This window comes from Danio rerio, chromosome 1, assembly GCF_052040795.2.
Source record: "Danio rerio strain M-AB ecotype USA chromosome 1, GRCz13ab, whole genome shotgun sequence".
NCBI classification, from domain to species: domain Eukaryota; kingdom Metazoa; phylum Chordata; class Actinopteri; order Cypriniformes; family Danionidae; genus Danio; species Danio rerio.
This window is the reverse complement of record NC_141021.1, coordinates 32,011,085-32,038,087: the sequence shown is the minus strand read 5'-3', so window position 1 is coordinate 32,038,087 and position 27,003 is coordinate 32,011,085. Positions and strand designations below refer to the sequence as shown.

Below are 27,003 nucleotides of genomic sequence, written 5' to 3'. Positions count from 1 at the left end.
TAACTATACAGTGCACCTGCAGATCAGCTTCTGGCATCTGAAACAGCCAATTAAGTATTGTAGCAATCGCCACTGTAGGACTTATGTTGTGTCTTATTTTCTTGGCATCTACATCAACAATCCCTCTGAAACTACCAATATTTGTGCAGTTTACTCATTCTCCCATGATTTTCTTCAGTTCTTTTTTAATTGGAAAAGTCTCAGTTTACCCCCTTAGTGAACACCAGTACACCATCTTTAGGTGTTTTATATTTCTAAAGTTCCTCTGCATTTCCACCTGCAGTACTGAGACTAATATGATGTGCTGAAGGCTCCTCGTCCTGTTCTTAAGGACAGATATTTTATTCCATCTCATTTTTTTAAGCAAAGATGCTGATGCCGTATTGTACACTATATTGCCATTATATATTACTGGTCTTAGCATTGGGTAGCTTAATTTTTTTCAATGATTGTTGACTTGCTCCCACATATGCATAGCCATGCCATTTATCAGTTATTTTCTTTATACAAGTTGCATAATTTCCATCCATACTCCAAGCATTGACCACTTTCTTCAATATTAATCAACTTTCTGTTCTGATCTCAAGCCTGAGCAAATAGCTAAGAAAGCATCAATCTAAGGCTGCATTTTTGTGATGTCATCTTGTAAACTTCTCACAAAGTATTCTACAGTATAAAAAAATACAAGACACTAAAGTATTTTGATACTAAATATTAACCCATTTTCATAAACCCTATCAAATACTAATTTTAAAATACTATTTCGTATTTAAAATACGTGTGAAATACTTCCCATCACTGGTGGTCACATATAATAACTTATCTTTTTGCTCACGTTACTTGATAACTAGTAGGTTGGTAGAATTAAAAAAACAAAGTCATTAGATATTCACAAAATTAATACTATATATTGCTTAACAACTATTGAAAGATGAGATCCCGCAGCAAATCTGAGAAGGACAGGCCTATGTTGGCTGCTCTCAGCTCCCGTGATGTACGTTTCAGTGGAGTGGTGTGGACGAGGAACTTTTCAGAAACGCCAATTGAACTGCCAGTGTGGATGTGGATCGTTTTCATAATAAAGCACTATTTGAACACTAAAATGTATCAGTGTAAACAGGGCCTCGGTTTAGTTTACAAGGCAAAAAAAACAAAAGCAGGGAATGGAAGGATTAGGTTACATATCTTCAGCTGCAGTCTGTGTCCTTTGGTGAATTGGATTAAATTGGCCATAGTGTCTAAATGGAAAAGTGTGTGAGTGGTTCCCAGCACTGAGGGTTGTATGATCAGTGTTGGGTTGCAGCTGGAAGGGCATCTGCTGTGTCTATGCCAGAGAAATTGGCGGATAATAAATCAAGTTAAGCCAAAATAATCATGGCTGTAATGTTGTGTTTGATGTCAGCTGTGTGCGCAAATGGATGCTGAATGGTTTGCTACTTTTACACATACCAATGGATTCTGCATAACAGGGCAATATTCTAATTGGGTCAAAGTTGTTTTTTATTATTATTGCTATGTTGTGGGAAAGGGTGTCATGGTGGCGCAGTGGGTAGCACACAAGAAGGTCACTGGTTCGAGCCCCGGATGGTTCGGTTGGCATTTTTGTGTGGAGTTTGCATGCTATCCCCGTGTTCGTGTGGGTTTCCTCCAGGTGCTTAATCAACGGTTGCCACAGCGGAATGAGCTTATCCAGCATATATTTTACACATGCCTTTCCAGCTGTAACCCAACACTGGGAAACACACATACACTCTTGCATTCATACACACACATTCATTACGGCCAATTTTGCTTATTCAATTCGCTAATAGCACATGTCTTTGGACTGTGGGGGAAACCGGAGCTCCTGGAGGAAAACCACGCCAGCACAGGGAGAACATGCAGCCGAACCAGCGATCTTCTTGATGTGAGGTGGTCATGCTACCCAATGTGCCACCATGACGCTGCAACTATTAATTATACTTAAAAAATTGTAATTAGCAGATAGCAAACAATGGTGTCACAGTGGCGCAGTGGGTAGCATGATTGCCTCACAGAAAGAAGTTCGCTGGTTCCGAGCTCCACTGCTTTTGGATTCCCCTACAGTCCAAAGGTCTATGAGTGTAAATGCAAGAGTGTGGGTGTTTTCCACTGTTGGGTTGTGGCTGGAAAAGCATCTGCTGCGTAGAACGTTTGCTGGATAAGTTAGTGGCTCATTCCGCTGTGGCTACCCCTGATTAATAAAGGGACTCAATTATGATGTACAAAGTCAACTCTCGAGAATCATTTGACATCCAAATACCACTGTGCAGTGTATCTATCCATGATTTTCAGAACTATTTTTGATAGGTAACCACAAATATGAATTATTACCCAGTCAAATAGTCCGCAGGGCAGAATTTGAGATTAAATGGTTGACTGTGTATGTCGGTCCACCCCTTGCAAACACACTATTATCTTAATGACACTCAGTAAATTTGAATCCCTTGATTCATTTTGTCTCTGTGTGGGAGGTCTTGCAAATAATTCAGAAACAGGCCCGAGGACATGGCTTGGTAAATTGCAGTTCCGGCACAGTGTGTTCTCTACGCACTGACATGGATTATTGCATAACACAGTGCCCTTGCCTCTTCCCTCCAGTCGCTGTGATCTAACAGAAGTCCTGCTGCCCTTGTGTTTCACTGTGCGAGTGCAAATATGCAATCATTGGCCTGTTTGGTGCCCCTGTGCATGCATGAGTTAGAACCCGTTTAATCTTCTGACATGTCTTACCTATACTGCATGAACATCTGAAGTATTTAGTATATGCGCATCAATATATTGAACAAATACAGAAGTTGAAGACAGTGATGATGTTATTTTGTTGTCTTTAACCCCAATCAAGATGTTTTAAATGTAAGGGTAAATTTGTTACTGCTTTGATTGGGGAAGATGTTTCTTCCACAATATAAAGATGTTTCAAGAGTTCACACTTAGATACTGTTTGACAGCTTGTTAGCAAGTTAGCAGGTTTGGCATGCTGTCCCGGGAGAGAACCTTGAGCTCGGAGATAGTTGAGCCCAGGGCTCCCACCAGGTCCATAGAGCATGTGAGGGGAGTACGAGATCAGGTGTTCTCGAGAGCTCCCCTCGGCAAAAGAGGAAAGGAGGAGAAGGGGTGGATGGGGGGTTTCTTAGGGAAACGAAGATAAGGGAGTAGTTCTTAACTAGGTTACTTATAGTGAGTTTGGATCAATCTGATTGGCTAGCTAATGAGTGTAGATGAGTGGCCAACTGCAGTCAATCATATCACATGCTACTCTCGAAATTAGTTTGTGAAACTTCATTTTGAAAATCTGGGTTTTCCTGTATAATAAAACTAAAAATCTAGCTACTATTATTAAAGCTAAATAACTCTCAATATACTTTTTTTGCACACTAAAATGATTTTTTTGAAAATGTTTTTTTTTTTTTAAATGTTCAATGTTTTTATATAATTACATGCATTCCATAACAGTAAGTTATAGCAGGAAAGTCATACTAATGATTTCCAGAAGACTACCAGAAAAGATGAATTGGACTGCACTGACTGCAATATTATGATTCATCGGCATCCTGTTCTGTCAATGAGATCCTGGTAATCATGATATGCACAGGAAAACACTTTTGGTCTGCAGTTAATTTAACAGGAAGAAATCTGTCAACTTGTTTATGAATGAACTGTGCGTTCCTTCCTTTACTGCCCTCAGTCTTAAGAACACATTGTCAGTAAAGAGGCATGAATTACGACAACATTTTTAAATTTTAATAGATTGGCTTTTGTTGTAATTATTATCATCATTGTTTGACATTTGGTGTAGAAATGATGCAAAGAATGATCAGTAAAACCTTTATTTTCCATAAATAATATTTATTTGTATTATTGCATCTTTTAAAACAAACGAAAGCAAAATTCATCTAGGATATTATACATGATCTCTCAACAGCAAAACAATGAAGAGCTTGTGACTTTTGTACAATGGAAGACACAGCTTGTTTATTTAAACCTCGCAAATATTGAAAATATATTAACCCTTTGATACGTACAAACAATAGATATATTAGATTTTTTACACTTAGACGGGATCTTCAAGAACACTGTTAAATATATATGTATATATATATATATGTCTTTAGTTAAACAAAGCAGTAAAATAAGCTTTAAAAGTTGGCAGAAAGAAACATACAAACAACATAAAAATCATTATCTCTCTTTTTTTAAACAAATATATTAACATAACATTTATACATTTGGTTCCACTTTGTAAACTAATTAGATTTTGAATTATTGCATATACAAAGAATTAATGGATGCCATCTAAGAAGCAAGACATTTCCAAGAATCAAGTAGAATCAGGAGGGTACCATTATTTATGTCACTCTAAACAAAATTTATATATAATAATATATAGATGTAGTTTGCTTTGTATTTTTATGAAACTATTGTGTTGAATGCAGAAAACATGTTAAGCAGATCACAGCTTTGTATTTAGTACACAACATTCAGGGAAAAGCAGACAATATCTACAAATCACTCCTGTTGTGATATTTTTTTTTATCTGCCTCACTATTTGGGTCACTCACACTGTATAAGAGGGTTGTGTGCTCTACATTCAGATGTGTCATGTTACAATCAATGCCAAAGTCAAATAGAACGATTTAAGATCGTCATCAACTATTCAACTGTAATCATTGTACGGATATTAACAGCAATTCTGAAGTAGTCTGATTACTAAATGTGTTTATTTTCTATTGGAAACATTATAGAAAGACATTGTTGATTTTAAAGCGATTATTCAATGTCATTTGTGTTATTTGAACAAAATTTTATTTGAATATTTTAGAACAAGATTGTCTTTCTCTTTCAAAATCAGCTTTCTATAGCATGTTCTGTTGTTAAAAGCTCTGTGCATCTGTACAGTCAAGTGAATGTTTTATTTTTTTTATTCTTGGCAAGTTAACTGGCAACATGCTGTCGGAATGGGAAGCAGTCACTGTTACCATACATTATATTACAATTCAAATATATTCATGTGAAATGAGGCCGTCGAACAACAAAAAGCTACGATTTAGGTGACAATTAATCTGTGAAAAAATAGGAGCAAAAGATTGACCATGGTCATAAATAGATCATTTGTGTAAATATTAAATATCATGTGCAGTAACCACACCTGCTGTAAGAAGGTGGCAAAACATTCTCCATATCAAAAAGGGGCTCTCAAGTAGCAACTTATTAAGTGATTAGTTAATAAACTAAATATTTAGAAAAATAGAGTTGTATAATAAATGTTCTCATTGTTTAGGTCCAGATAAGAAGTCATAAATTTGTCAACAAAGAGAGTAAGGCATTGGTCATATGAGAACATTCAAATTAAAATGATTGTTTATCTCTTCTGAAATGCATGCATTAGTACAAATCATTTCCTCAGGGAGGACTTATAGATTTATTTTCAATCTAATCTTTTTAAATAACTAAAATGACACACGTGGCAATTCGTACAACAGGGCAAATGGTACCTTTCAGATATTTAGGTCAGGTAAATAAGTTTACAGATTACAAAATAAATCATAACGCAATACATTTTCAAAATTAAACTAAAGGTTTTCACAACATCAATAAAAGTTCATTTCATGACATTTCATGACAAAAGAGCAGCAGCTTAAAAATTGGTGCAGATTGGAAAAACAGGAGTAACACATTGTCCTTGTAGGAGTTTTCACAACACATCCATCTGACGTTCAGCTTTAAGATGAGGTGCAAAGGTCACGGTTCATTTACAGCAGCATAGTCCAGACCAAACCAGTTCAGTCCAGTTAATGGTTGAGCTTCCATTTTCCCTTAGCATTAGGAGTAACCTCTGCTTCCTGCTCAATCTGCAAAAAAGAAAAGAAAGACATCTTCAGATCTGCACTGAAAGAAAATTTAAGCAATACTTCATCCAATTAAAAATGTATCTTTCATTTCAGTTTAATGTTATTTTATTTTTCAAGTACTATATTTTAAGTTCAAAACAGTACAATAAAAAAAGTTAACTATAACATATATAAATATAACACTTAAATATAAATGTTTTTGATGAAGAGCTCAACTAAGAAATATTTGTTTTGACCAATGTAAACATTTAAGGTTACTGGCACAGGCCAGTGCATGCATATTAAACAGAAACTCAATATTGTAATGACCTGGCCCACAGCACTATAGCATCATGGGAAATGGTTTATTTTAATTAAAATACAAGGGTTGTTTTTTATAAACTTTGTTTGTTCATGTTTAAGTTGGCTTCTGTGATTTAAGCCCATATTTCATTTATTTATAACATATTGGCCATGACCATCAATGAAGGTAGTGTGTAAAGGAAGCACCCCAGTGGTATGGTGCTGTTAAGAGCTGTTCGTGTTCAGAATAAAGAGGTTGACTGACAATTAAAATGCTGTTAAGCACCTCGCTAATGAGCTGTTAAGCATAAAGTTATGTGACATAAATGCTAGCACCCCGCTAGCTATTTAGATTAATTAAACAGTTTAGTTTGGTACTTTTATGGAAAAATTTTAAGGCAAATTTTATATTTTTCATTGGCTCAGTGATCAAATTTTGATGTGAAACTATTACCTTATTTTTTTTATAATTGGATGAATGAACATTTTATGGGAATTGTTGTTTTGACTAAAGTCATATATTGTTGTTTAGAACAAAAAGAGAATTTAAAATAATTGACTCTCTTCAACAAGACAAAAATAATGAAAAATTTAAATGTGAATAATTACCTTACATTTTTTTAATTAGATGAATGAAAGCTTATATATATATATATATATATATATATATATATATATATATATATATATATATATATATATATATATATAAGCAGATAACATATAGTAGCAGTGCGATATGGCTGTATATTGGCACTGGTGGGAGGCGTGCGTTGACACAAGGCAGCAGGCGGAGTGTCTTAGAGTCCCACCAGTGACGATATACAACCATATTACACTGCTACAAGTGTGATACTGTGTCTATACAACAGTTTGACGGCATAATCCTGTTTATATAAAAGAAAATCAAACACAAAAAGTCTTAAAATCCTTTTGTATGAGGAACTACTTATTTCTGCTATTCATTCACATCTGCTGCTGATGGTCAAAACAGCAGAAACAATTACTACTTCCCCAATGTCACTTTAAAGTTAGTATTTGAATTATTCTCTAGAGTAATATCTAAAGTGATGATAAAACTGGTGATTTTGCTGACTTTTTAAGATTATAATACCATCCGTCTACAGACAATTGGGATATCACAATTATTAATCCTGAAAAAAACAACAAAGCAGTGCAAACACTAGCAGATTTCTGGCGTGTTTGCGATAAGGAAAATGAATTTTTTACGAAAACAGGAGACACATTAGAAACAGACAGATGACCAATCAAAAAGTAACTCAAAGTAACACAAAAGAGTGGCCAACACAAAGTACACACCTTCCTGATATGCAAGTCCCATCTCACACTCAATACAACAGCTGCAATATTGGTCAAACTGTAGTGAGTTTAATCATCTGCTGTCACTCTACACAGCAAATTCATCTGAGTTAAATTCTCGGTGTTGAAGCATTTCAGAGTAAAGTGTTGACGTTAAAGAGTTAGATTTTGATAAATGAATATAATAAGAGTTAGAATTGATTTTATTCAGTGCGAAATCAAGGAGTTATCTTTTCAACACTTGGTGGTGTTATTTCCAACATGAGGGAATTCATGCAGCCCAGTCACTGAAGAATTTTCCAGACGCCATTTTCCATCTGAGGTTTAGAACAGCAACTGGTGAGTCAAACTACCTAAATGTTGGTATTTTACTGACATTCTTTAAGGAAATACAGTTGTAAACATATTGTTAAGTTAATAAGTTTAGAATGGAGTGACAATTTTAAACTTCTGCGGTTTATTCATGGTCGTTTGTGTATCTAGCTTAAGTGCATTACTATTGACTTCTTTTCAAGAATGTTTTTATATGCTCACGCATACATAGTGCATAAAAACATCAAATGTACATGTTCAACACATTTCTGTCACGCTTAATGCCATTTTTTGCGTTGTTACCCATCTGTAGAATAAAATCGACACTTCTCCTTTAATTCGAAGCAAACTAGCGAGGGAATCCCCGGAGCAGCCTAACGTTAGCCTACTCTGCCCGGATGCTAACAGCAACACAGGACGGTTTCCATAAGCTCTGGAGAGTTTCTAAAACATATCTGGTGAGTAAATGAACATATGCTTACTTGTAAAAGGCTTCCTGACTAAGACATATGATTGTTTGTTATTAGTGTAAGTTAATTTGGTTATTTTAAACACCGCGGCCCCTTTAAACTGGTTCATTCGTGGCCGTCCATATACCGTTAGTACATAGACTCGCTTGATAACGTACGCTTGAATTATATTAAGTGTTGACAAGCATTAAAGTCGGAATGTTAACATTAATGTCTTTAAATGACCGCGTTTGCACTTTCTCAGACATTTAAGGTTACAGAAGTCTCCCGGAAGTTGCGGGACTAAAGCCTGATTTATACTTCTGCGTCAAACACCGGCGTATGCTACGGCGCTGACGCATAGCCCTTCGCCGTGGCCATCGCCGTCACTGACGTGCACCTCTCAAAAAATGTAACTACACGTCGCAACGACGCGTAGCATAAGCTCTGTGATTGGTCGGCTTGGTAGCGCTGACGAGTCTGGGCGGGACCGAGAGGCGCGCGAATGGCTTAAAGTTGTTGCACGTCCGCCGGTTCCTGCCTCAAAATGAGCGAGTTTGAGCCACTTGTACATCCCGAAAGTGTTCAGGAAATGCAAAAAAGTAGCGAAGAAACTTGACACAGAGGAACATTTACACTTCACTGCCAACTAGCGTTTCGGAAGTGTTAATGCAGACCGGCAGAGACAGCGCGCAGAAGTATAAATGCACAGCCACGCGCGTTGCCTGCGCCGTGGGTTACGCCGGTCACCTGACGCAGAAGTATAAATCAGGCTTGACGTTAACGTTATCCCGCAAATGCACAGAGACTCCCAGATGCCCAAGTAGATGCCCGCAAATGAATGATAATCTCCCGAAAATCGCGCGTCTCCCGCCCGGTCATTAAACACTTTGCACACCCCTCTCCACCGCATCCCTCCCAGCTCTTCAGGTACGTCGCGCGCAAATCACCCATACCGCTCTTTAGGTACGTCGCGCGCAACTCATTCCATTGCTCTTTAGGTACTCATCTCTCCCGCTACCTCCCGCAAATCAACTCTGTATCCCCCGAAAATGACTTTTCCCAACTCGGGATGTCTGACGTTAGTAAGTTAGGCTATTTCTGTAGTCAGGAACATCTTAGTCAAGCTTTTTCTCCCGCATGATATTGTGCTTAAAACTATAGGCTAAACTTAGCATGTACTGTACACAACATTTCCGTTTTATTAAAGACAATTTAGTGCGTTGTAAACAGCCACCTGTCTGTAAAGTTAATCAACTGATTCATATTTGAGCAGCCTAATGATGATACAGGTTTGATTTGTAGATTTATTATCAATAATCAACATCTGAATCAAAAGATATCTGAAAAAGTGTGAGGCATACTTTGTGATGTTCATCTCTCCTTTTTATCTGAAGGTTATGCATATGTGTTAGATACTAATGTGTTGTTGTTTTTTAACAGCCACAGTTCTTTATACAATAACACAAGACCCTGTGACGGTGGCTGATTAGAGACGGATGGTGTATTTCCAGAGTTGGTGAAATGACCAAGCACACCTTCTTGGTCATATGTGGTGATAATAATGAAGGTATGTTTGATAAAGTTCTGTATTTGTTTCACAAGCTGAGAGGGTATTAGAGCATTAAAGAATAACGAATGACATGAAGGTGATAAGTTTTGTATTGTGGGTGAACTGTTACTTAAATAATGTTTTGCTCTTTGCTTTGCACTTCTCCTCTTCTGCTTATCCTAATATTTTAGAGTATATTTGGACCTGAAACATCTGCTAGACTCCAGGAAAGGTGGCGTCAATACTGGACCTGAAAGGGCCTAACAAGTTGAATCTGGTAAAGAAACACACACACACACACACGCTTACAGAAAACTGTAAGTTTATGAATATTTTTTACACTGTGGCCAATATTTTGGGGAAGTCAGCATCACTAAATGATATAAAAGATTTTAAGCTCCTCTAAATTTTGCTCCAAGTGTTGTGTTAAATTCAGGATTCTGGACAGACAGCTGCCTGTTTTTCCAGTTCTAGTCATAGTGGTTAACCTAATTGTTTTTGAAGATCCAACAGTGATGTATGTGTTTTTTCTACTTTTCCATATCCTGTCACCTCAACCAGCTGGGAGAGTCAAGTTGTGGATCATCATGAAGATTTTCAAAAGGTGAGTTTAGATTTCTTGAATGTTTTATTTACTTTAAATGTTCTTTTAAATAGAATAGAATTTGATTGCAATTTGTTTTCAAACATTTTTCTTAGTCATGCTGGAGTTTTGAAGAGTTCTTAGATGAGCATCACCCTACAGTATATCCGTGCATCAGGAACCACCAGACGAGCGATCAGCAGCTACTACTGTACATCGTCATGGATAAAAAGGTCATCCTGTGGCTGGGAAGCACTTCATTCACAGGACATGCTTGATGAGATTTCCTAGCTCCAGTTTGTTTTCACACAAGTTTACAGCATTTATACCTACATTTAAACTGCTGTGTTTAATATGGAGGACCAAGGAAACACCAGAAGTGAAAGATTTGCATGCCAAGTTGTTTAAAATGTAATTTCAGAAGAAAACTATGAGTTCAGAAGAAAACTATGAGTGACGCTATATTGAACTTTCAAATTGCTCTGATGAAACATCAAGTTTGGACCAAAGGACTGAAACAGCCTTTTTGAGCACTGGTCATACATATTTTGTTGATACTGTCTGTACTAATAAAACATTTAAAGCATATTTGACATTGTTGCATTTTAAAAACTGAATGAATTGTTGAAGTGGTGAATGTTTTCAAATAAAATGTTTTTTCTTTTGTAATTTACAGTCTATTTGACCTTTTTACCATATTTACACTTAAGAGAGTTGAATAAAATAACAATATATTACACCAAGCGGTGTTAAATAGTTACATTTTTTAACTCTGCCCAGAGTTAAAATTAACCCTTACTTCGGTGTCAACGTGCCAACCCTTTTGAAAGTGTTGATTTAACTCTGTTTTGAGTGGACCCCATGAGACACTTTCAAAGTGTTGAAATTAACACCCATAGAGTTGTTTTGGGTCCCCATATTTTGCTGTGTATGTGGGCGGAGTAATACACAAGGGTACGAGCGCTCTTATTAAGTGAATATTGCTGTACGGCTATCAGCTAATTGGATTCGAGAATCAGACAAAACTGTGTGTGTGTGTGTGTGTGTGTGTGTGTGTGTGTGTGTGTGTGTGTGTGTGTGTGTGTGTGTGTGTGTGTGTGTCTGGTATATGCACTTTGAATATTTTTTTTTAAATAAATTTACCGAAGTTTCAAGTTCAGTGTTAGCTACAGTATTGGTATTCCAGACAATTATAGGCTTGTACTTTATATTGTGTTGTCAGTGGATGTATTGTGCATTTAATAAGGTTGATTTTTGCTGTTTGGAAAATTACATTTTCCCCGCCATTTCTTTAAAATATGAACAATTATTTTACCCCAGTATATTCAATAGAGCTTCTGCACGAGCCTGCTAATGCTGATGGGCCCATGCATGTAAACGGCTTTTCATGTTATTTTACACTTAAGCAATAAAATGAATGCCAAAGTCTATTTAACTGATTATATTTTAATTACATTACAACATCTGTGTTGTAAAGGAAACCATATAAAAACGAAAAAAAATAACCATTCACCATAAGTACATCAGTATGTGAAGAAACACTAGCTCTACAAATACCCTATTAGATATTGAAATGTGGTGATTAGTAAATCAGCTGCACCAGCACTTTTTACTTAAGCAACCTAGCAATGTTGGTCCACTGCCTAGACCAGCACTAACCAGCATGAACCTGTATGAATTAACAGGAACCCTGTGCTGGGTAATGATTTCTCAGCAGCATACAAATTCTTATTTTCTAGGCATGAGCCCATAATCTTTCAAGCAAAAAGTGGGCTTCCCCACGCCTACGGTTCACTTCATGAATGTGTAATAAAAAAAATTGTTGCATTATATGTTGAGTACCTACAGAAAAAGTAAGTGAGGTGAAATCTGTGTTTCAGTCTCCTTAACAAGTAAATTTTAGACCCCAAACAGCAAATCAACCTTATTAAATGCACAATACATCCACTGACAACACAATATAAAGTACAAGCCTATAATTGTCTGGAATACAAATACTGTAGCTAAAACTAAACTTGAAACTTTGGTTAATTTATTATCAAAAAATATTCAAAGTTCATATACCAGAAATACATTTATCACATGAATACATGTTTGGAGGCGAATGGAGCAGCAAGGTTACAGCTGCCATTAAAGGCCAAAAAGGCTCATGCACTCAAATGAAAGGTGGCTTTCGATTAAGTTAATACGATTTCGAGTTTGTGTGATGATGATACCAACAGCTATGTGTACACAGCCTATAATGCATCATTTAATGCTTTAGGCAGCAGCAGTTAGTGATGATTGGAACTGGGGAATAGACATGCAATTCTGATTTAATACATGCATGACATAGCTGCTCTGTTAGTTTGCGCATCACTGGATAGAGATGTCACAACACCTCCAACTGCAAAACAAAAGGGCATCTGGGTCCCCTAAGAAACAGTCTAAGCTGTGGATTTAATTAGGTTTATAGAATGTTCCATGGGTTAAAACTTAGCCCTATATTCGTCAGAGACTCAAAAGCTAATGAGGCTCTGCAAAACAGTCCTGGAAATGTTGTGATGTCTACTTGAGGACGTGGCTGTTTTGCACCTGCATGAATGACTGTCTACTCCTTTCATCCGCTGTGACAATGTCTAATCCCTCACTCTCCCCTAAGAGTAATCTCCTCTTGCTAGTGGCTAAATGTGGGTAACATTGACAGTGTTGACATGGCTATCTCAGGCAGGAACATCCCGGCCTAGTTTAGTCAGCTCTGCAGTGGTGGAGAATCTGAGAGAACTGCTTGGGTTAACAGTTTTTTGTTGCTTCAATCTTTCCATGATTACAGTTTTGAGTCCGATTAGAGTTGCAAGGAGATGACATTACGCACACCCTAATAAAAACAAAGAAATGTCTGGTCAAATATGACTCGAATAATGCAACAGATTGGAAAACTCTTCGACAACATTTTCAGAAGGAAAAAAAGAATTACAATTTGACGCCTGTGCTTTACCATCAAACATGTTTTATACTACTTATCGTTTTGTTGTTGTGCTGGTAAGGGAAGTGATAATGTTTAAATAGATCCTTTAGGCAAGCAAGCGTATAAAATAAGTGACTGCCAACATTCACAATTGTGTTTTAGTGTGTTGGTCGGCATGTGTGTGTGTGTGCATATGAACAAATATAGGAGGAAGCGTTTGAAGGTAGAAATGATAGAATTTTGATAAAGTAATAAGCCATAACACTGCTATTTGCTGCATTAGTGATTACATTAAAACCAGTAAACGCAATAACAATATTGTTACAATAAGAATTTTGTTAAAATACCAATAAAACAACAATTTTAGGTCCAATATTGTTTAGAATTTACATTAATGATATGTGTAAGATATCAGAGTTATTAAGTTTATTTTATTTGCAAATGATACAAGTATCTCTTGTTCTGGGGATAATTTACCGAAACTTATGGAGTTGATTAAAATAGAAATAAATCAATTGAAATTGTGGTTTGACGTAAAAAAAAAAAAATAAATAAATAAAAAAAAAAACTGTCATTAGATACAAGTAAAAACAAAGGTTATGTTATTTGGGAAATTAGAAAGTAGTCCTAATATAAATTTAAAATTTGATAATGAAGTGATAGAAAGAGTATATGCAATTAAGTTTCTTGGTGTTGTATAGGATCATAAAGTTAGAAATCGCAAATAAATAATGTGATATCAAAATTAGTCAAAACTGTAGCAATAGTGTATAAGTCAAGATTTATCCTGGACAATAAGTCAATGTATGTATTATATAACACACTTATGTTGCCATATATGAAAAAATATGTTGAAATTTGGGGGAATACATACAAATCTTAATTATGATCCTTATGTACAATGCAGAAAATAGTAATTAGACTGATAGAAAATGTGGGGTATTTGGAGCATACAAATCCTTTATTTTCTAAAGTTCAATGATTTGGTTAAATTTAAAACAGCACAATTTATGTTTAAAGCTAGAAATAAATTACTTCCGAAATGCATACAAAAGTTTTTTGAAAAAAGACAAGGGGGATATAATCTGAGAAAAGAACACAATTTTAGGAGGTTGAAAATAAGGACAACTTTAAAAAGTTGTGTATATCTGTATGTGGTGTGAAATTATGAAACAATCTGGATAAGATTCTCAAACAATGTCAGGATATTAATCAATTTAAAAAGTTGCCTAAATATCTAAAATTAAAGCAATATAATGATAGAGGTGATTGAAAAAGAATAAAATGAGAAAGGTATGATGAAATTTCAATTAATGGCTGTTTGCAGTATTGGGTCTATGTTATAAAATGTAAATGTACAAATGGAATCAAACATACATGTCAAAGATACCAAAAGGATAAAATATGTCTCATGTAAAGCTCATATGTCTCATGTACAAAGAAGAGATAAGTAAAAGAAGAAATAAGTTGAAGTAATAGACTAATACATTGTGTGATAATGGGGGTGGAGAAATAATAAGCTTGTGCTTCATCCCGCTCCATTTTCGATCATGTTGAAATGTAGTTTTTGTTAAAGAATTTTCATGTATGATTTTTCTGTTCTAAAATAAATCAATCAAATCAAAACAATATAACAAGCAATTAGAATAACGGTTTTGATAAAGGAATGGTTCAGCAAAAAATTTAATTCTCACTTTTTTACTCCCCCTCAATTGGTTTCAAACATTAAGGTGTTTCTTTTTTCTTTTCTAACACAAAATCATTTATTTTGAAAATCCTGCAACATTGACTTCCATAGAAGGAAAAACAAATACTATGGAAATGAATACAAGGTTTTCAGCATTTCTCAGCATATCTTCTTTTAGGTTCAACAAAAGGAACAAGCTTAAGCAGATTTGTGACTAGTGAAGGAGGAGTAAATGATGACTTTTGGCTGAACTAAAAGTTTGGGAACAATAACATTTGTTTCATAGGCATTTTTTTTGCAAAGCGACTTACAAAAAAAGCATTTTCGAAGGTGTAAGGGTTTAAGGGTTTTTGTATTTCATACCACTTTTCTATGGCAAATGGCATTATGTTATTAAACCATGTTATTAATTTATATCTTATAATAAATAATACATTATTAACCCACAATGTTTCTGTACAGCTATGGTAGATGTAATTAACATAAAATAACAATAAACATAATGCTAAAGATAAAAATGTTTGTGTGTGAGAGAGAGAGACAGAGAGACAGAGAGAGAGAAAGAAAGAGAGAGAGACTTGTTTTTGATAGAGTAGTAGAATAGTAACTAAATTCTCAGAAAAAGCACATTTGCTGTCCTTGTGCTAAAGTTACACAAAAACGTGTTTACAAGGGTACGATCTATTCTGCTGGTGATGCATATTCACAGTCAGTCCGCACTCAGCAATACGAGTTGCACCCTCTGATCTATATAGAATTCTCTTTTATATATCAGCGGTTGAACAATTTTTCATCTTAAAAGTAGTGATGCAACAAAATTTCAGCATTATAAATATTCAGTCGAAATAGTGTTTAAAGTCCCCAAGAAATCAAAACTAACCATATGATTTGGTTAGCTCACATTGCTAGTTTTGTGATGAACAAATCATCTGTGCATGTCATTGAGAAACAAATAGTTTTCTCTTCTAATCTATAATAGAAATCTGAAAATGCACTTCCTGTTTGTTTTCAGTTAAATAATCAGATGACGTGACTTTGAGGTAATATACTTAAAATGCTAGTTCAACTGTCAATTTTGACAACAAACAGAAATGGTGAGCTGGAGGTGTCTGTTAGGTTGTAATAACTATTCTAAAACCCATTTCCTGATCTTTCTGAATGAAATGCCTACTTTACTACATCCATTCAAAAAAAAATAGCTACACCCACTGTTTGCTCATTTAAAATTCAGTCTCTCTAGGAACTGCGTCACAATACATAAAAAAAATACCGATCACAGCTTCCGAGTCATTGGGACTTTAAAGGCTTTAGTGATTTTTACGACAAAAATTTATAGTAAAATGTTAAATATGTTTGATTAAAATATGGAGAGGCAACCTGTTACTGAAGAACTTCATAACAATTGGTTTATTGCCGATGAACAAGACACCATTAATAGCAACAATTTTAATTACTCATTAAATAAAGAAATCTTTATCTTTCTGTCCCCCATCCCCCACCAAGCTCTGGCTAAAGGGACAAGGGACAAGCACTGTCCTGGGGCAGAAGCAGATGGCCTGCTGTCATTAGTGTATTGTCTGTGCTGCTGCCATGCTTGATAACAGACCTGCGGTGAGCAGAGCGGCAGGTGCACGCGAGCACACACACACAGCCCCACATCTATTCAGCCATCTGCCACACATGCAAATGGACACAATCGTCTTAAGGAGTACTGCTCTAGAGAAGAAGATAGAGTGAGAAAGAAAAAAATATATATAGATCGATCAAATTTTTAACATTTTAAATAAAATGTAATATTTATGTACTCAAAGCAGCAACTGCACTGAAAAAAATGATTCACAGATGATTTCTTGGATTTACTAAACCTTTTTAAGTTAAGTGTTTGTAAACAATTTATTTGGGCTGAATTTAAACAAACAAATTAAGTTGAACATTACTAAATGTAATTTGTTTGTTTAAATTCAACACACAAATAGTTTGCAACAATTTTGCAGACATTATTTTTTCAGAGTGGTTTCTTTCTAATTTTATCATTCTACATTAAATAAATCAGCGCTAACATGATAATATACTTATTATGCCTGCATAAAAGAGAGAGGGTGAGGGGGGGGTCCTCTCCTTAGTCATGTGTTTGATGGATAAAAATCCAATTGAAAGCCTACATGCAGAGTTTTGTAGGAGCATCCTCAGGGTACAGAGGAACACACTCAGCAATGCATGCAGGGCAGAATTAGGCCAGTATCCATTACTCATTTATTGAGAAACGAGCTTTCAAATTTTGGAAACACATAAAAATGAGTGACCCCAACTCTCATCATTTTAAAGCCCTCAAAAACCAAGAAATGGACATTGAAAAAAGTTCCCTGATTCAGATGGTCCTGAAGCTACAAAGACAAACTAACATAGCCAATATGATTAACAGCAGGCAGCATCAGGACACGGACATGCTCATCCACAGAATTAGGCACAATCAATCAAACAATAAATGCACAAAAAGAAGAGGATCTGATTTACTGGAATGAAGCAGTCGGAAAACAAAGTAAACTTCAATGTTATTTAGACCTAAATAGAGATTATACCTTAGCAACATTTCTGATTGCAGTAAAGGATAGTAAATTAAGAACAACAATGACCAAATACAGGCTGAGAGCTGACAGTCTGACTGTAGAGACAAGCCAATACAAACAGAACTGGCAACCCAGAGAGAGCCGCATCTGCCCACACTGTGCCCAGGCAGAGGTGGAGACACAGGAACACTTCATCACCCGCTGCACAAACCATCAGCACATCAGTGAAACATTCTACCCCAAACTACAGAGCATTTACCCACAGTAAACTGAGTTAGACAATAAAACAAAAGTGCAGTATTTACCAAGGGAAAAAAAAAACTGACTGTGGCGCAATACATTAATGCCTGACTGTTGGCGCAATACATTAATGCCTGTCACAAAAAGAGAGAGGAGACCATTAAAAACATCAGTTATGCGCTTGCAAGCAAACACACCAACACACACACACACACCCCTAGATGATTATAATTTAATCATTGTAAATATACTGATTATTATTGTTTTTATATTACTGTTTAATCCTAAAATGTTAATTGGTAAATGTACAGTTTATTCTGTAATATTATTATTTTTATTGTTATAAATGAATAATATATGAATGATATGAAATATTGAATAATAATATGACATAATATTATATATAATAATGTGATATATTATTTATATATTTTTATTATTTAATATATATTTATTATTTTAATAATAAATTATTTTAATTTATAATTATTATATGTATATTTTTTCTGCTACTACTACTGCTGCTGCTTATTGTGTTTTTATTATATATGTATGTTCTCTTATTTTTATGTAAACTTTATAACTGCTTTAACAATACATTTGTAACATTTGTCATGCCAATAAAACAAATATTGAATTGAATTGAGAGAGAGAGAGAGAGAGAGAGAGAGAAAGACCATGTTTAAACTAATTTCTTCTTTTAGTTATATCAACTTTCTAGTCTTTTTTCAGACATAAATTAACCCTGTTTATAAAGTTTTTTTACAGTTCTCTCATGAAATACTCTCCAAAAGGGTTGCAACTAATTATCGTTTTAATAATCGATTAGTTGGCTGATTCCTCCCACCCCTGAAAACTAAATGTTTTTTAACTAAATTAACTTTGTTACTATTTTAACGTTTAGCTTATTATGGTTATATAAATCTGGCTATTATTTATGTATAAAAGTCAAATAAAAAAATAAATAAATAAATGCAAAAGCAAAACAAGCTGTACTCCTTGTTATGCTGTACTCCTATTGCATTCACATTATGAAATTAGGACATGCTGACAATAAGACTTTAAGCAGCAGAATTTGTTTAAAAAGCAATATTATTATTAATAAACTAATATATATATATATATATATATATATATATATATATATATATATATATATATATATATATATATATATATATATATATATATTAAACTTAAGAAATATTCAAAGAACAGGTTAAACTGCCATTGCTCTGAGAAGAAATGTAACATTAATAGTATTATATTACTGAAAAGTAATGATTTTAAACATGTGATTTTAAACATGTGATGTCTCAGTCTATTAGCACTGTTTAAATTAAGCTAATCTTAAGTAGCACCATTTAATGGTTCATCACTATAGCTTGTGAGCAAACAGGTAAACAAAAGCACTTAATTTATACTATTTTAAAGAAGACTGTGGTAGGCTATTTCCATTACACATGGCTTGCATAGCGGGTAGGTTATCGTCTTCTTAAAGGCATTTAATGTTAAATTATTCCCTGCATTGAGGTGCATGTTTTCCCCTGCAGCTGGTTTGGCACCCTCGATTGCAGCAGTGTATCTTGTTGTCGCACTCCTCAGTCACGTGAGCAGCCCAACTAATCGATAATGGCATTTGTTGACAACAAATTTCAACACCAGTAATTATTCATTTAATCAACTTGTTGTTGCAGCCCTACTCTCCAGCATTTGCTATTCATTGCCACTTATATTTGGTCATTTACACCTGGTTGTAAACTAGACAAAAAAAATAAGCCCTTTAGGCAACACCACCATCTAGGGCAGGGGTTCCCAAACTTTTCAGCCCGCGACCCCCAAAATAGCAATGCCAGTGACTCGTGACCCCCAATATCCTCTGAGGTGGTTATAAATACAGAAACCTTGCATGCAATGACGCAGACACACCAATTAAATTTGTGTCAGTGCTTTAAATGTGCCAGAAAGTATAACCTGATGTTATAAAATCAAAATGCATCTGACGCTATTGCTGCCTTTAATATAATGTAATTACCCCAGGGGTCGCAATCCAATAGAACTAGTAACTATAAGCTACTATAGTAACTATATAGTATATAGTAACTATAAACGACTATTTTTATTTTCAGTATAGTTATGGATAAAATATGTTAATTCTTAAGGTTTAATAAAAATAAATAGATTTTTGGAAATCACCAGGCGACCCCCCTTCATTGCCCCGCGACCCCCACTTTGAGAACCACTGATCTAGGGCATCATCTCTTCAGGGGTATCAATTTAGCCCTGGTAAATTTGTCCTGTTCTCAATTTTCACTGATCCAACCAGAAAAATATCAAAACACTATCAGTAAACAAATTTGATATCATGACTGAATTACAGCACTGCCACAGTAGTTTTTGTTCCTAATTTTTTTTTCATAAATTCATAAAACATAATTTGTAATTAATATGTTAAGTTGTCATCTGGCCAGTTTTCTACATATATAAACATTCATAAATACATTAAAAATAAAGGACAAACAGAAATCAAATAATAATTATTTTACAATCATTTAATTCTTTTGTTTTGTTTGTTTGTTTGTTTGTTTGTATTAAACTAATCAACAGTACAAAGCACGGTATGCTATTACTATTTATGTGAAACAAAAGGCTGACATTAGGTAGAAAGCGTGAACCATATTAAAACTGTAGGTGAAATCAAAACTAATGAGTGTCCTCTCCCAGCAACCTTTACCTGTCCAGCATTCTAACCCTCAAACCTCATCACTACCTGACAATATGTCCCACAAACAAACAACTGGCTTGTTTGTCCTCCTGATAGATGCATATGGCTCAGGAAGGCTCAACCTCTCATTAGACCGGTGGACGTGGCTAAACACATGTCCCATTTCAAAAACAAAATGCAAACGAGCCCTCACTTCTACCTGCCCACTCATTTTCTCAAAGGCTTAGTTCCCAGTTAAAGAAAGGGTTAACACGCTGTGCCGTTCATTATCCCTCATCTTTTTGATCTTCCACAGCAGGCAGCCTGCAATGAAAACTACCAACCATGAACGGTCTTTTAACCAGTGGGGATAATTTCAGGCCACAACACTGCTTCCCACTGAGGCATAATGCAAATGCGGGAGAACCAGATTATGTGAAGTACGTGCCTCTTAACATGGCATGTTGTTTTTCTGGGTGATATGCAAAAACTGCGTGCACAGGAAAAAGCCCCAGGCGCTGCACTATATTAGGCGCAGCATACCGTTCCTGCTCGTGACAGCAGTTTGATCTCACGCTCACATAAAATTCAAGTAGCCAAATTAACGCATGCACTCTTGCAAGACAGTGTTCACTCTTGCCAACACGTGACACATATTTTAATAATTTAACTGCAAATTACCATGCCCATTAATGGGAATAACCAGTCGATGCGTACTAATACAGGAAATCAGAATATTATGAGAAATCTGCCTTACATCGAAGATTTATTTCTTGGAATGTGCAGAAAACACTGCTTCACATTTAAGCCAAATAAACCTCAAAACAACATTCCCTCGCCACAGTTCACAATATTCCATGCCCGAAACCGTTCAACTTATCATATCCGCTTTTTACAAGCATTAAAAGGTTTAATCATTAACATGCCTCAATCAGCAAAAAGCAAGCTGCGATTCATGTTTGTTGGAAATAAACAAGCGCGCGCGCCGTGATTTCCTGCAGCGTCATAGTGTATGCGCAGTTGGGTTGTTTACCGCGCGCGGCCAGACAGTCACGTTTCTCATGCTTCAAATTTCTCTGGAATTCCTCTGAATAAAAAAAACATATCTTATCTTTTTGCTTACACAAGCGGACAGAGGTCACGTCTCACTAGTGTTTACATTTATATACTATGTCGTTGTTTTCTGATGTTTTGTTTAACGTAAATTTTTGTTTAATAACTGCGATAAAGTTGTGTTAAAATATCCTATATTGTGTACATTTAAACTCAAACCTTAAATTCAAACAATCATTCGTTCCATGTAACCAAATAACATTATAATTCAATATATTTTAATGCATATAAATAACTACTAACTGTGTGTGTGTGTGTGTGTGTGTGTGTGTGTGTGTGTGTGTGTGTGTGTGTGTGTGTGTGTGTGTGTGTGTGTGTGTATATATATATATATATATATATATATATATATATATATATATATATATATATATATATATATATATATATATGGATATTTACACATTCTCCTTAATAATATAATTTCAGAAAAGTATCCTTTACAAATTTTAAATAGTGAAATCATATTATTGGCCAATGAATATCAAAGTTCAAAATTGTTCACAGTGAATTAGATAGTGTTAATGTTGTTTATAAGTCATACTTGCATGCTAATGAAACTATAGAAGTACTAAACTGAGATTTAAGCAACAACAAAGTGACCTTAAACCACAATGCTTAAAGCAAATAAATAAAAATGCATTTAATTATTTAATATTAGCTTAACCTACATGCTAAATCATCTTTTCAACTTTCACCAGTTTAGTCATCTTTTTGATTTATATCAGAACATCATATCATCTGAACTTACCTTGTACAGTGGTTGCAGTTTCTTTGAATCCAAGACACACATAGGGAGTTGTGTGTAATCCATTTATTCCTGCTTTACAACAACCGCCAGTCTTAAAGCCCACAAGATTTTCACAATTGCCAGTCTCTTGTTTCTCCATGAGATTTAAGGCGATGTAATTGAGCCCATTTTGATAACCAGCTGACATTTCTTGGCACATAGGAGACTCATACTCCTCATCAGAACCTTCACTGCTTCGTACTGAGATGTTTTCTACGGAGGCAGAGCTGTGTCGCTTAACATTGTGTGCAAAAGAGGGAAAGACCGGTGCAACTGTGGTGGTGGATGAAAAGGTCTCAGAGCTATGCCGTCTCCGGCCCTGGGGGTCTGCTCGAATCACCTTTGCTCCTCCGTTTGGATCTACAGAGGAGGCAGCTAACAAGAAAGCGCCAATTCCTTTTGAAACCCCCTGGTTGCCCAAGTTAAGTCTTTGAACCCTGTTAGTGGGGCTGACTGAAGCACTCTTTTGATTTTCAAGGGAACCACTGTTGAAGCTCATCTCAGTGTAATTACCTTTTCCTGATACAGAGGGGCATGGTAAGTTTCTCTGTTCGTTGAGAAAACAAGTCCCATCATCAGGCGGGCATTCAGCCAGCTCTGGCAGTCCATCGAGGGGACTACTCATTTCACACAGTTTAGAAGAGTGTGAACTCTGGTTGAGGTTCATGTAGTCTGAGAGCGGAGATCCCTGTCTGAGGCTGGACAGTGAGGCCTGATTTTCCACAGTGACCATAGATTGAGAGGAGTACTGTGTAGCAGCAGCAAAGTCTATGTTTATGTACTCTCCAGGGCTTTTAGGCTCACATGGTAGCGGATGTTCAGTCATCCTTGGAAGCATCCTTAGAGCGTCTAGAGATAACCTATTGGGCCTGTTGACCTTTGATCTCTGTGCCATTACATCAGGGCGATAGAGAGGGGGCAGAGAAGAAACGCTGTTGGCCTCTTCGGCTTGATTTTGGTTCTGAGGACTCATGAAAACATACTGGTTATCATCTACTCTTTTAGGCACCTGTTGCTTATTGAAGCGAATACTTTGAGTTGGGGAGGGCCGTTGTGTTGGCTCACACGGACCCATAAAATATTCTGGTGGTGTGGGTGAGATGGATGTGTCAACAGGTGACATATTCACATATTCTCCATTCGCAGCTTTTCCATCTGAGCTCTCCAGTGAAAACTTGGATCCGGACCACATTTTCATGTACCCGCTGTCCTCTAGAGATCCACTGCTGGGTGAGTTAGCTGTGCAGCCACTGCCTGGAGACTGTGGATGAGATCTCGGGTTAATGATCTGCTTGGGTGCTGAAACACTCATGGGACTCATTGGCATGTAGTGGTCATTTTTTGCACTCTGAGGTGCCATGCCTGGTGTCATTGGCATGTAGCCATCATCGCCCACATTACAGTTAGAGCCTATCTCAATGTCCCCATAATCTTCTGGATATGAAAGTTTAGGAGAAGCAGAATTTGTGCTCCGTCCAGAGTGGCTGTTCGCAGCCCTCATCAACATGTATTCATCAAGTGACGCTGAAGATAACTGGGAGTGTGCCATCTGCTGCCGTGGGGTTGTTAGAGAATATGTCCTCTTCCTGTATGTCTCCACATCCAACATGTCTCTGCTAGTCTTGTTCTGTGAAAAGTTGGACGGCCTGTCCATCACCATATAACTATGGAGTTCACTGGTTTCTCGTAAGGGTGGTGTGCTGGACAGAGAAGAAGGAGTGTCACTCCTGTTTGCTAGGTTGTACCTCACATCCCCTGGGCTGGAACTGTAATCCTCACACGTTAAAAAGCCAAAATCATTTGGTGACCCAGAAACAGAACCACTACAGCTGGAAGGTCTGTGTGCTTTGTTTGAGATAGAACCATTCATACTGATTGAAGACAAACTTAGTGGACTTACAACAGATGGGGGAGAGTGGTACATGGTCATAGACATGGACCTGCTGTGATTAAGTAGTGATGGTTCTGATGTCCGACAGCCTACTGAAACTGTATTAGATCTACTCATGTGGTTCCGGCCAACAGTCATTGGGCTTCCATTCTCAGATACTGATATAGAGACTGGCCTGATCATGGTACCTTCCCCTTCACTTGCAGTCCGTATTCGACAAGAAGAAAATTTGGTCACGGGAGATGTGGCTGCTGTACTGTCCGTCCTTGACCTCCTCACTAGCCCTGTTTGACTTGGAGGTAAATTGTTTAGGTTCCGACGAGTGGGTACAGAAATGGGGTTTGATCCTGATGACTGGCTTTTGCTGCGGGGTCTGAACTCTGACAGCTCTTTCATTGCTTTCATAGCTTCTAAAATTGTCTCATGTATATTTTGTGCCACCACAGAATCGTCTGCTTGCATCCACAGTTCTCCAGGTCCAGTAGAGGCTGATCTTCCAACTTCAATAAAGAAAAAGCTATCAGAGTGCCCACACCTACGAATATTCATCAACTGTAGGGTAACTGATGCCACCTCGGAGTTAAGTTTCACAAAACTAATAGTCCGACTTGTTAAACACAGCCTAAAAACTCCAGTGATATTTCTGCTCTGCCCAAGTCCCTTTGCTTTAAGGTTCACTTGCCATACCTCTTTGTAAGCAGCATTCACCGGTGTAATCATTCCGTAATTTCCCTCGTCGAAGCCTACCAGAGAGGATGCCGAATTAGAAACGGTGCTGTCACACACTTTTCCTTTGCTTAATAAATCAGTCAAGTCTCCGTACCAGCTCTCCTGCTCTTGCTCATTCTCCGCAGCCACAGCAAAATATTCGTCCTTGGTATAGAGGGCTATCAAATATCTGTGTTTCGCGTCAGCGCGCTTGTTTATGCTCAAACACGAGTCGAGGAATATCACTCTTTTTGGTGCAGACTTGTTTTTCCATTTCTTTTCATTCTCGTGGTATTCCAAGCGCGCTGGGAGTCCGTCGCTCGTGTCTTTCAAAACAAAATAGCGCCGATGTCCGTGTTTTTGCTTCTTGAGATATCCATGTTTTCGTATGTTGTTTGAATGAATGTTGTTGCTGTTTGATAGCGAGGGTCCCCCTTTAAGAGGCGGACTTGCCATACTTGCGTTGACAGTTTATTTACTCAGTTTCCAAAACTTATCCATTCGTTAAAAAAAAAAAACAAGAAAAACTTTACCGATTTCTGGAGATTTCAGCGCGTAATGTCTGTAGTTCTCCACTAGCAACTCCTCGTTCGGAGTGGCCGAGTGAGCTAAAGCAAAAAACAACATGTGACGTAGACGCAGCCCATCATGGATCAGTGAAAAAACAGTCATATAAGGCGGTGCGATCTTTAAGAGGCGTTCCCGAAGAGCCAACGAATGAGTTGGTTATTGATTTCATTGGCTAGGCGAAGAGATTGACGGCGCTTTGACAAATCCGTGGCGTAATATGAGACAAATCCCCCCGAACACAAATTGTTCTCTCCTCCTCCTAAAAACAAACAGCGCTGTGTGGATGACACATCTTTCCAACTGTACATACGCACTGGGTGCTGCAGTTGCGTCTGGTTTGCTGTTTCATATGTTTGCTGTTTCGCATGTTAACATGCGCACACTGACATGTTTTATTTGCAACCTGATCAAATCTATTAAAGAAAAAATATAATATAAATAAAGATGTCATAAAACGGCATGTTAAGCTATGCGTAGCTAATTCAGAATTGTTTACAAATATGAAATGTCCATTTTAAACTAAATTTCGGAAATATTTAGCCAACGCATTATGTGATGTGTTTTATCATGGAGTCATGAGTCCGTTCTAACTTGTAAACAAGAGCGGAGTCGTAATGCGCGTGCTGCGTGTTACATAACGCATGATGGTCTATTTTTATGCACTTGGGTGTCCCTGTCCAGCAACAGCACTGCCAACCAGCATTTGTTCATGGCAACATCGAGAAAAACGCATCTGCACTTCAATATTTCATCAAGTTGTGGATTTTAATAGAGAATGTTGTTATGTATCTCTCGTCCGTGGTGTCCTTGCCTTTGCATTTTCTTCGCGAAAATACCGTATGACACAATCGACTTTTAAACTGTGTTTTTAATGAATTATATTTATTTTAAACTCACATTTTTTTTACTTAAGGTAGTCTCGGAACTTTCTGGAATGTTAGAAATCGATCTGTTTGTTCCAGGGAAAACAAGATATACTGCTAGCATGTAGAAGTGAACATTCGCCACCCTACGGTCAAGCGTATCATAACAACACAATGTTGAATATATCATTTAAAATAGTCGCATTACGGTTTAGTGTCTATAGCTCTATTTCAACTTGCGTTTAGTAATGTAGGCGCAGCACGGCGACTGTGAGAGCAACAGCAAATAGTTAGGCTACATTTACCACAAACCCGTTTTTGTGGTCCTAAATGATAAATAACTGAGCATAAAAACAAGTACATGTATACTCTTATAATTAAATTATTAGCTGTTAAAGTTCAAAATACATTTCATGAATCTAACTGCATTCATTTTAATTATAAATAATAATGTCATAAATCAAATATGGTTTTCTTTTTGCTCCCAAAAAGGTTATTAAATTCTTGTTTTTTTAATCCATTGAGAACACCTGAGATATTTTAATTAATCTGTTG

At 36.4% G+C, this 27,003-nt stretch overlaps 1 protein-coding gene and 2 long non-coding RNA genes across 10 annotated transcripts; 1 reads left to right on the top strand and 2 right to left on the bottom strand.

The window, feature by feature from the left end:
• Positions 1-4,942: 4,942 nt before the first annotated feature.
• On the bottom strand, positions 4,943-25,663 carry irs2a (insulin receptor substrate 2a). Of its 6 annotated transcripts, none has more exons than XR_015475574.1 (3): positions 22,378-25,663; positions 16,609-16,718; positions 5,362-5,870 (listed from the first exon to the last, which is right to left on the bottom strand). XR_015475574.1 is itself a non-coding variant. In XM_087235311.1 (3 exons), exons 1-3 carry the CDS (start codon positions 25,469-25,471, stop codon positions 5,866-5,868), a joined length of 3,204 nt encoding a protein of 1,067 aa, XP_087091437.1. In that variant the 5' UTR covers positions 25,472-25,663; the 3' UTR covers positions 5,362-5,865.
• LOC147846876 (uncharacterized) lies at positions 7,371-15,707 on the bottom strand. 2 transcript variants are annotated; one of them, XR_015476641.1, is made up of 3 exons: positions 12,367-15,707; positions 11,294-11,565; positions 7,371-7,560 (listed from the first exon to the last, which is right to left on the bottom strand). It is a non-coding gene; the product is annotated as an uncharacterized LOC147846876 (long non-coding RNA). The 2 variants fall into 2 exon arrangements; XR_015476640.1 differs by having other exon boundaries at positions 11,294-11,571; positions 12,367-14,976.
• On the top strand, positions 7,751-11,037 carry LOC147846877 (uncharacterized). Of its 2 annotated transcripts, none has more exons than XR_015476636.1 (6): positions 7,751-7,811; positions 8,130-8,242; positions 9,677-9,803; positions 9,977-10,062; positions 10,347-10,389; positions 10,485-11,037. It is a non-coding gene; the product is annotated as an uncharacterized LOC147846877 (long non-coding RNA). The 2 variants fall into 2 exon arrangements; XR_015476637.1 differs by having other exon boundaries at positions 8,098-8,242.
• Positions 25,664-27,003: the final 1,340 nt, after the last annotated feature.